The sequence below is a fragment of the Echiichthys vipera genome, assembly GCF_963691815.1.
Source record: "Echiichthys vipera genome assembly, chromosome: 6".
Lineage (NCBI taxonomy): Eukaryota > Metazoa > Chordata > Actinopteri > Perciformes > Trachinidae > Echiichthys > Echiichthys vipera.
Window position 1 is genome coordinate 23,298,716 of NC_139831.1, and position 11,407 is coordinate 23,310,122.

General features: G+C 44.6%; 1 protein-coding gene across 1 annotated transcript; it reads left to right on the forward strand.

Moving 5' to 3' along the window:
* The first annotated feature begins 321 nt into the window (after positions 1-321).
* hmgn6 (high mobility group nucleosome binding domain 6) lies at positions 322-3,512 on the forward strand. The gene is made up of 6 exons (XM_083915660.1): positions 322-460; positions 1,418-1,450; positions 1,616-1,645; positions 2,222-2,269; positions 2,379-2,498; positions 2,595-3,512. The coding sequence occupies exons 1-6, from the start codon at positions 446-448 to the stop codon at positions 2,640-2,642; spliced, it is 294 nt and encodes a 97-aa protein (XP_083771786.1). The 5' UTR covers positions 322-445; the 3' UTR covers positions 2,643-3,512.
* Positions 3,513-11,407: the final 7,895 nt, after the last annotated feature.

Sequence of the window (11,407 nt, forward strand, 5' to 3'; positions counted from 1 at the left end):
GAGGATGCACGGCTTTACACTGGGGCACGTCGCCTGCCGTCGGGGGCCTGTGTGGCGGCGCATAACGGCTCGCCGTGCGGCCTCTTTCTCACTGTCATTGAACACACTTCGCATGAAGGCAATATGTCCCCGGACGCAGCCCTTTGCTTCTCGCAGGCTTCCTCCCATCTCTCCCTCTCCTGCAAGAAGCCATTCGCCTTCAGAACATCACCGGCTCCAAAATTCCAAGTGTTCTGCAGCCCCGAATGGCGTCACCTGATTGGCCGAGAGCCTATCAATCATGCCTTTAGCCGCACCCCTCCCCCCATTCAACCACTCGCCTCTCTGTTCCAGTGTGTTTACTACACTGCCGAGCATAAGGGAGACACTCGTCTTCACATGCACTGAACCCACTGAGAAAAACAGTTTTTAGTTGTATTTGTAAGAAAACCTCCGCGAGCTCAACATGCCCAAGAGAAAGGTACGTATTCTGAAAATAACAAAAATAGTTTGAGGGGGATTTCAGCTTTTAATGCATTGCAAACGATTGGGAAGACATCCCTCTGAGACATTACTTAATTATAACATAACGGTTTGGCGTTATTCGTCGCTGGTAATTTTTTGCCTATTTTCTAGATATAATGTATATTTTTATGCGCTAAAATGAATATTTTCCCGCTCGGACACGGCCTTTAAAACGCGTTTTCTTGCTCGAGCCGCTGTCCTTTGGGGAGTCAGAAGTCTCTCTCGGTCTCCATGCAGTTAAAGCACAAGCAGCAGCCATGCTTTGCAGCTCTTGTCCACCTTCGTCGCCGACCTACCGAGAACAAACGCTCCACTTATCGCGATTTCGCCCCCAAACCGGCGAAAAGTGCCACCAGAAAATGCTTTAGTGCTTTTACTTTGCATTTTGGCCACAAAAACAAACACTCGCCGTCGCGTTTCGATAAAATCGTATATTTTCTCTCTTTGTTCATAGTCCCAAAAGGCTGCGATGGCGTGGCTCTGCCGCCAGGTGGAGCCCGTGAGCCGCAGCAGGTCCCTCCCCCTTCTCAGAGACTCCCGCGCCAGCTTTCAAATCTGAGCTTCATACATTGAATGAGAGAAAGAGATGGGGGAGTGAAAGGGAAAAGCAGACCCTGGGCCCTCAAAATAAGGCTCCAGAGGCCAACATGGTTGAGCTCTCACAGCCCATTGCTGAACTCAGCCACTGCCCCTACATTTCAGGGCTCTAATACTTCAAAATGACCTGTATTTGACATAAAATGTTGTTTTCGCCTGAAGTCAAAAAGTTTTTTCAGCAGGTTTATAATTATTCATAATATGCACCTGAGGCATTTAGCAACTGTTTATTGTTGGTATAAACACCATTTAAGCTCCTTATAATGTGAGTATTTTTTTGTTTTGAATTTTAACCTGGTACGTTTGTGTTTTTCAGACAGCACTAGCTGAAGGAGCAGACATGGATGAGGTAAGAGCAGCAATGCTTCATACATGGGATTAAAACTGAATTTTCATCAGTATGTGAGGGCATTAGCAGGAAGAAAGTACTAGTATTGAATTCAAATGTGTGCTTCCTGAATACAGTCCCTATCAAAATAAAAGATGTGTGATAACAGTCTTTGTTTTGTTTCAGCCCATGAGGAGATCTGCTCGGTTATTAGCGGTAAGACACACACAAACTCATTTACATTAACACATTCAGTTAAAAAAACATGCTACCTGGAGAAGAAAGCTCAAAAGTAGTTGCACACGTGATTGATGGACGATTCCCAGCCATACCAAACTTCAAACAATGTAGTTTTTACATTATTGTGATTCAGAATGAATTACGATTATTTAACTAGTAATAAAGTTGTCAGAAGTACATTTAAAGGTAATAAAATGTCATAATATACATATAACACATGATTTACAAAGTTTTTTTGCAGGGAAACAGTACATAGGCCTACGTTATGCTATTTGCTTCATAATTATTACTTTTAGTCTCTCAATATTGTCTAAAATCCATATTTAACCGAGTTAAGAGCAACATATTCATATTATAAACCTTCAGACAGTGTCTGATATAAAATAAGTTCACTTGTAGGGAGAATTAGAGTTATATTCATTATAAATTTTTTTAAAAAGTGTATTATGGGAGCTAAAGTCTAATATACCTTCACGAAAAGGTACAAGAAAGTACGTACAATATGTATATTGCTGTTCCTTTAATTCTTTCCCTTGTTTTTCTCCACCACAGAAACCGACCACAGCCAAGGTGGAGCCAAAGGTCAAGAAGACAGCGAAGGTAAGAGACGCTTATCCTTGATTGTGAGTTAACATGCATCACAACGCTGGAGACACAGGTAGTGTGAGAATATACAGCCTGCTAACGGCGCACCCTGTGCCCACCGCAGAAAGAAAAGGCCGTGAATGATAAGAAGGAAGACAAGAAGGCCAAGAAGGCAAAGGAGAACGCCGAGGCAGAGGCAAACGAGGAAAACCACTCTGAGAACGGAGAGGCCAAGACCAACGAGGTGGGTAGACTCAAAACAAGCATTGTTTTCAGACTTGCACACACAGTATCCGCTTAAAACGGCTCAAAGTTTTGACCGGTCTGCTCTGTCCCACAGGTGGAGGCAGCCCCAGAGGAGGCCAAGGAGGAGGCCAAGTCCGAGTAGCGCCCCTGCCCTAGCTTCCTCCTTCTCTACAATCCCTCCCTCCCCTGAACCCCCAGCCAGCCAGCTCCCCCAAGTCTCTCACATGGTTTCCCTCCAAGGCGTATTGTTAACAGAGGAATATTTTTATCAATGATTTTATAAGTATCCGTACAGATTTTTAGCACAAAAAGCAAAGCTGATTATGGAGCGCCTTGCAGATTTGCAGTGGTCATATCAAGTGTCTGCAAGCAAGATGAACACACTAAAATCTTTTTTAAATGGCATTTCATGATTATTGAAGGCTTGTTTGGTGTAGAAAGTGCGTCCCTGCCGGATTGGCTATGTTGTGAGTTGTGTATTCCTGTGTTTTCCCTCCTTCCCCGATCTTCCCTCTTCCTCCTCCTCCTCCTCCCCTCCTTTTCTTCCTCCACAGATTAGACCATTCTCTCCCCCTACAGTTCTGCCTTTATCCATGTTTTATTAACGGTTCAGCCATGTTAATGTGGGTGATTCTTTTAGATCTCTAAATGTGCAGTGAGTTCCCCTTTGCTTCTGTCTGTTTGTTTGTTTTGGTTTTTTTTTTTTTTCATTGAAATCGTGTTTTAAAAAAAAAAAAAGCGTGTTAAAGCGTGTTGTCCATAAGAAAGAGGAAGATGAACATGTGAAACATTCCGGGAACAGCGATTGCCTCCGACCTGTCTCCTAGACGACCCTGCGTGTGAAAACGGCTGCTCCATCCACGCTGTCATGTCAGCTTTTCTAAAACACTCTGGTTTTTTTTTTTAAACAACTAAATTTGGAAACCCTCTCTGACAAATGCAGGTGTCTGGTCCCTCTCTTATGTTCTGAAATTCTCTTAATAAAAACAAGTCCTGGGAATTTTCCTCGATATCTTGTGTCTCACGTTTGTTTCTTTAAGAGATATAGAGTGATCAGAAGTTGGAGCTTCCAACATTAACACCATAACGCTCAATAATTATAAGTATAGGGGGTTTTGTAATCTTTGCATGCATCTATAACTGAAGTGAACTACACCAGTGGCTCAGGGGGGAAGTTAATGCAACAATATTTCATCTGGAAATAAAACATTTAAACCTGTACTCCACCTAAATCTAATGCAGTCTTTATTATTAACTACATTTGAGAGCTTTTCAGTGTTAATCTGATGAGGGAAATGTAAAATCAGACCTTTAATGCACTGGTTGCATTCATTTTAATACATGCAAAACATAAAACAGGATTCAGACAGCCTCTGTGACTTCTGACTAAATGAAACATGCCTGTAATGTAATTTCACTGTAGATCACTCCGACATATCCGCTGAGACTGCTGTTGCAGGATACGGATTCCTAAAGGACGCGTTTGCATCGTCTCATAAGTTTTGCTGATCCTCCAAACTCACTCGCTGGTGGGTATTTGTGAGTTTAGGATTCAAACCAACAGGGTTTATCTCAGATCTATTGCCACACATCCATAGGGAGGTCAGGTCAGCAAAAGGTCAGGCACAGTTGGGAGGGACACCACCTTGCTTCTCCATTCTTCGTCCTTAAATGATAATTCACCCTTGTTGTGAATCACTGAAATATATTCAAGTCAAGACGAAATAAAGGCCCCTACTGAAGCCTGTACTACCTTTTACGCCCGTGTCCATGTCCATCACAAGACAGAGGGACGGTAGAGGCCTACGCCTGCTGAAGGAGCAAGACATGGTCTACCCATCCCACATCTCTATTCCCCTTAGGAGTCACACGTTCAGATTCAAGCCTACATGAACTCAAGCTTGAGTGCCGTGACCCCTGTACGCCTCAAGACTTTCACAAAATATCACACATCTATTCATCAGTATCACATAAAGAGAGCTCCATATTTAGTCTATGCACACAAAGCTGAGTGTTCCGTTCATGTTAGAAGCCTGGCAGCAGCAGCAGCATCAGCAGACATGAGAAAATGCATGTCGACTATTGAGCAAAAACAGTATGAATGGGATCTTTTTCTGAGCTTTGTGTGTGTGTGCACTTTGCCTCCAGCATTGACTGTGTAAATGTGGACATGAATGCATGTTTGTTGTGTTCTCTGAAGCCCACACCTCACTTCATGTACATTCAAATACACAAGTGAAGATTATTATTTATTTATTTCTTGGTGCAATTCCCTCTGGGCCTATATAACATAAAATAAAACAATATTGGATTATCTGCACCTGGCTGCAGCAGGCCTTATTTCTTCGAGACGAGCGCTGGTGAGTGCTCATTTAACTATGAATCACTGCCTGTATTCTTCACAGAAAATAACGCTGTGTTGGGGGTTTCCGGCGTTATTCCGTGCAGCAGTTGCAGCCCTTCTGACCTGCATTGTCATGGCCGAGCAACGGGCTCCATTTTGTCGATATTTTGTTGCGTGCAGCGCGTCATTGCACCGCGCCACCACTAGATGGCAGCCTTGCCTCACATTTACTCACTGCCCTCTTCATATGGAGTCAGTGCTGCAAAGAGGAGCCTTGCCCGTGGCATCCTGGCGAGCTTCGATTACCCTTAACTGATACATTAGAGAGGGTTATTATATTCCCTGAGGCATTGTGAGGGATCAATGCATCATAGGAGGCGGATCATAGGTTTCATGGTGAAAAGGCACATCAAGAAAAGAAAGAAAAGAAAATCCCTTTTTTTTCTCTGTCTCCCCTCATACTTTCTTTTAATCATCTGTCCGCTTCATCTGTTTAATTCAACATGTGGTCAACCACACGGTTCCATCAAGAGCAAATTCATTCTTCTGTGACTCGACTGTGAGATCTATCGGGCAAGTGCAGTGAGTTTTGAGGGGGAAAACTAAAGGAAATGCATTATTGATCAGATAGAAAGTTTCTGATCTCTTACACGGTGGTCTCTTCTTCCTCCTCTCCCACTCCGTCATTGATCCGTCCATTCATCCCGTCTCCTGTGATCAGCCCTCTGACTCGTAAACGCCTTTGAGACGCAGACGCACACACGCAGCCCCCCTGAGGCACTGTGGCATCAAAGAGCTAATCACTAAACAATATTGTTTCATCTTTTGTCTGTGCATGCTTGCCGTCTGATCTGAATGTTTGTCTGCCTGCTTGACTGTCTGTCTGACCATCTGCCAGTCTGCACTTCCTCCTCTTTTCACTGTCTAGTAATCACAAGGGAGTTGTGCCCCAGCCCTGCGCAGTGTGCAGTCTCATTCTGTCCTCTCTAACTCTCTGATGGGTTATGATATGTTGACTAAAATAGCCCCGTTTCCCTTTTTAAACATGCGCATATCCTATTCTGTCATCCCACGCGTTTCCAACCCCTGTCTCCTCCCCGCACTCTCATCCATTCACATCCACTGTCCACATCACTCTGCTCAGGGTCTGGCGCACGCAGGGGTGGAGTGAATGAGTGTGTGTGTGTGTGTGTGTGTGTGTGTGTGTGTGTGTGTGTGTGTGTGTGTGTGTGTGTGTGTGTGTCTGTGTGTGTGTGTGTGTGTGTGTGTGTGTGTGTGTGTGTGTGTGTGTGTCTGTCCCCGTGTGAGAGACCGTGCGTATTTGCACACTCCCTTGGTGGTGTGTAGCACGAAGAGGGGAGGTGGGGGTATTCTGTGCGTAAAAGATGAGGATGACCTTTAACGACGAAGTGATTTAAATGATGTCCTGTCGTCACCAGGGATACCAGTGTGTAAATGTGGATGAGCATTTGTTGTGGAAAGAATAGTCACACTTTGGCACATGCTGACACACATAGTAGGACAATATGCGCGTGCACACACACACAGACGCAAGTTGCCCAACAGGTATGCGTCCACGTTTTATGTGTGAAAAGCCTGAGCCAAATGTCCTCCCTGCAGACCAGACCTTAGTGATGCTTGAAATGAACAGATGTTTCGTGGCAAGGTTCTCTAATATGCTGCTCTGAGAGGATGTTGCTGTCTAACTGTGTCTTAAATTGTTTGTATTCGACTGTCTTGTTTATCTGCGAGACTGGCTGCACCCTACGGGGGCGGGATGTACACGAGCGAGTGAATGGGAAGAGGCAGGGTGAGAAGGAGAGGAAGAGAAAGTGCCAGGAGGTTAGGATGGAAGAAGATGGAAGATGGGAATCTATTCTCTCCGCGCACGCAGACAAGATGGAAATGAGTAGGCGTCTGTGACGTCAATCAGGGTACACACACACACACACACACACACACACACACACACACACACACACACACACACACACACACACACACACACACACACACACACACACAGTGAGACGCTCCCCTCCTCCTACAGTCCCATGCTAATACAGGCTTCACTGCAAACAGCAGCAGTGCCACAGATTACAAGGCATAAACATCAGCACACACAAACAGCCCCCCTCTCTCCACCCCCAACAACCACCACCACATACAGACATGAGGGATCTCAAGCACAGGATCTCAGTTTCATCTCTGACCTGACTGGTGATGTCAGGTCAAAAAAAGTAAAGAAAAGAAAAGGTCTTGTCTGTGAAAGGCATTGACTGGAGAATGGCAAACGTTTTCACAAAAAGGAACACATATAGCATCATTCATAAGGCTAAAGTCCCAAGAGTTAGCGGAATATATTGTTATTAGAGTATTGTACATGTATAACCCGGTAGTAGTAGTACTTTTATGTAGACATTACCACTACTTTACTATTAATGGTACCAGTTGGAGGAAAAAATACTCCATTACAAGTAAAAGTCCTGTATTCAAAATCATATTTAGAAAAAACACACAGAATATTTTGAGCAAAATGTACTTTAAGTCTAAAAAGTGATACAACTCGTTTTGCATGCCCTCAACATTTATAGTTTATTATTATTATGATCTGATGATTTTTTATGATGAAGATGATGATTATTATATGGTGTATGATGACGTTATCAGATTGTTAATACTGATGCACCACTGTGTAAATAACATTTTATTGTGGTAGTTGGTTGAGGTAGAACTACTTTTAATGACTTCATAACAGAGATGCTCACAAGTCCAGCACCCTGAGACTATACACTGAGCGGAAGCTGGGTGGCCGAGGAGCAGTAAGAGTCAGAGCTGATATCCAGGATGAAACAACAAAGATCCAGGAGTACATCAGGAAGATGGCTCCATGTGGTGACCTGCTGAGTGAATATCTCAGGCAGCAGAAACCTGGTAATAAGATGGCAGGAGGCACAGAGGCACTAATCATGGTAGCAAAAGATCAATAGAGGCCGGGGTCTACCATACCAGACAGTACCCTAGGTGCAAACCTGTGTAAAGATGCCCCTGAGACAGTCCAGCACATGGTGGTGTAAGATGCAGGCTGGTTCAACATACATGGAACGGCATAACCAAGTGGCTGGCATAGTGTGCGAACATCTGTGCAGAGTATGGGCTGGCCCAAGGTTAAAGTGAGAGGCACCTCCAAAGGTGGCAGAGAATGACAGAGCTAAGATCCTGTGGGACTACCAGATCCAGACTGATAAGATGGTGGTGGCTGCCCAACCGGGCACCTAGGTGATCTGCAAACAGAAGAAGAAGGCACTTGTGATTGATGCAGCAATCCCAAGCAACAGTGACATCAAGAAGAAGAAACATGAGAAACTTGCTAAATATACCAATGGCTTAGAGAGGAGCTATATTAAAGATGTGGAAAATGAAGGCAACAGTGGTCAGTGGTAATCGGAGCACTCTGGGCTCTTACCCCCAAACTGGAGCAGTGGCTCCAGCAAACTCCAGGAAAAACATCTGAGCTCTCCGTCCAGAAGAACACAGTCGAAGGAACAGTTAAGAGACTGTGCAGAACCCTCAGGCTCCCAGGCCTCTGGTCTAGCTACTTGGAGGAGAAAGGCCGCCTAGTATTGGGCGAGTGGGGAATTTTTAGATGTATATACAAAGAAAGAGTGGCACATGGTCTGCTGTATGAGATAAAATAATTGGTACACAGCCAGCTGCATGTACAGCTGTGCTGCCTCAGTACATTGTCCCCCTCACTCTGTTGTAAATCTGCCTTTCCGTCCGCCTGATTGATCACTTCTTATGTAAGCTTGTGTCTCTGTCACATGGCTAACATTATGATCCATTATGCGGCATTTAGTCTGCATAATTAACTAAATGAGGTCTCAGTGACCCACAGGTTCTCAAATGGATTTGATACCAAAGACAGACAGGAGGCGCAGACACCATTCAGGATACATACTCATCTCCCACTATATTCTGCATCAGTGCACAATCTGAATTAATGTAAGAGGAGTTAAAGTAATGGTGCTACAATCTGAGCGTGAACATAGCACAGATGGGTTGAGATTGTAATTGGAATAACAAAGTATTATGATCGACGTTTTCAGTTCCTCCAGGTTTACTGATTCAGGCTCCGTGTATTGCATGTATTTGGCAAGTTCGCCTTTAAGAAATCATCCATCCATGTCACTGAGTCGTGACGACATAGACTTCTATCTAGAGAAATGAAAAACTATTTTTAAAGCACTCCCCACTGCCTTCCAAATTTTGCTGTTAAGGATGATTTAGCAGATAAAGTAAGAGTGCATCAATTTCAATGAGGAGGTGGTGTGTGTGTGCGCGCGCGTGTGTGTGTGTGTGTGTGTGTGTGTGTGTGTGTGTGTGTGTGTGTGCGTGGTGGGTGGCATTAGAACTAAAGATGCACTTGCCTTGCCAATTGTTCTATTTCTTTGAGTTAAATGGTTTTCTTGGCTGTTTTTCATCAAGGTTTTTATCCTCTTGTACCCTCAGATGGGAGAGGACTGAGTCATAGCAGGTGGGTGGGATGCGCATAGTGGGTAGGGGGGTGGGAGGGGAATTGAGGAGAAAGGTAAGGATGTGGGTGGCACGGGTTAAGGAGAGTGAGGAGGAGGTTGTAGTGAATGAAGGAAAAGATGAATGGTGAATACTATGGAGTCCTTTCATTACCTGGTGTTCATCATTCACATAAAGAGAAATCCTGTCTGCAAAGGAGCATAAAGCCCTCACAGATGATTTTGGTTTCTATTTGTTGTGTGCCACTAAGTGCTTTATAACAGCAGGTTCAGTGGTGTCTATATTGGCTTTCAGTAAACATTGCCCTCACATTAGACTTTAAAGGTGTAATCCACACAGTTACAGGGGAATTCATTTGGACAACAAGATGAAGGGAGAGTGGCCGGCAGCCATAATTATCACTATTCATACTTTAGATAGAGCAACATGTTTCACACCTCAAGCCTCCGCTAACCCAAACTCCCCAAATGCTTTTGTTTTCATTTACACTGCGGAGGCTGCGTGTGCCCACAGGCCGGTCCTATTTTAACTCTGAAAAAAGATTTGGAAATAAAAAGCCAAAATTATTACGAGAAGAAAGTCAAATCAAATGTATCGATCAGAGTGTGTGGGAGACAGAAAGAGAGAAGGATGTGTGGGTGATTGACTTTTTTTCTCTGTGAGTCTGAAACTGTTTGTTGAGGGTGGACGGGTGGGCAGGCCATTAGGAAAATTGATGTTCATGCAGCTGTGTGTGTGTGTGTGTGTGTTTGCACACGCTTATACACGTGTGCTGGTGCTTCAGCTCTAACATCACTGCTGCCGTCACTGCAGCCACCTCACAGTGACTCCCCTGTGACCGAAGGCCTGACAACCTCCCACGCTCTCCCCATAAACTCCCCTGCTCTTCTCGCCACGCTTTATCTATAACCCCACCACCACCACCACCACCACCACTCTCTGTCCTTTGCATTCTGTCTTCCCCTCAACTCTGTTTTCTCATCCATCCACCCATCCATCTCTCTCTCTTTCTCCACTATCTTTCTTTCATGTCACCCACCTCTTTTTTTCAATTTGCTTGTTTTTTATCTCTCACCCCCTCATTTGGTGTGTGGGTCTTCCCTGTCTTTCGTCATGCTCTCTGTCTCTATGGAAACCCCGAGTGGACAAGAGTGGCTGAGAGGTCTGGGAGACGCTGATACAGACCCTATTAGATCACACGCTCTCTTTCTCTCCCAGAGAGCCACATGCTCCTAACCTTGCACACACAAGTGCAAGTCTATGGTGTGTGTAAATAGATGTTGTGTGACTGTGCCACTACACGCCATCACACGAGTCCCCCTGTGGAAAGAGACGCCCCCCATCTCCCCTTTTGCCCACGACTTATCAGTGGTGTGAAGTGGGAGGAATGGATGGAGACAATGTGGGAGCCCTATTGTTTCATTATACTAGATCTCTTCAATTACTCAGTGGAGAAGGGGACCACCTGATGCCGCCTCTGCAAATATATTCCCATCAGAAGCCCACTCACACACACACACAAACACACACACACACACACACACACACATACACACACAAACACACACACACACACTCTGTCCCCCTCCTCCCTTGTCATCCCTTTCAGTCTCACACCTCGCAAACCATATTCTCCTCACATTTACACGTTTTTGAGGCTGCTGTGTTGCGTAGGCTGTGCGTCATTCGGATCCAAACACATCTGAAGGACAGGTGATTTGTGATAAGAGGCCTCACACAGACAGAATTTCACAGCTTCCAGTCGCTCTCCTGGCCAACATCGTGATTTGACGGTCACATTTAAGTGGATCATTGCAGAGCGCAATCATGGGGAGGATACGTAAGCTGTACGGCGTGTCATTTTGGGGAAAAGTGGAAATGAGAAGGACTCAAAAAGACATGGAAAAAAGTGTTGTAATTGTAAGTTTCTTTTGAAATGATTCAATTTCCGGAGGTTTGTGGAGTTTCCCCTTTATTTTATCAAAATGTACATGAAGAAACTACAACAAAGGACTACATTAAAGAAG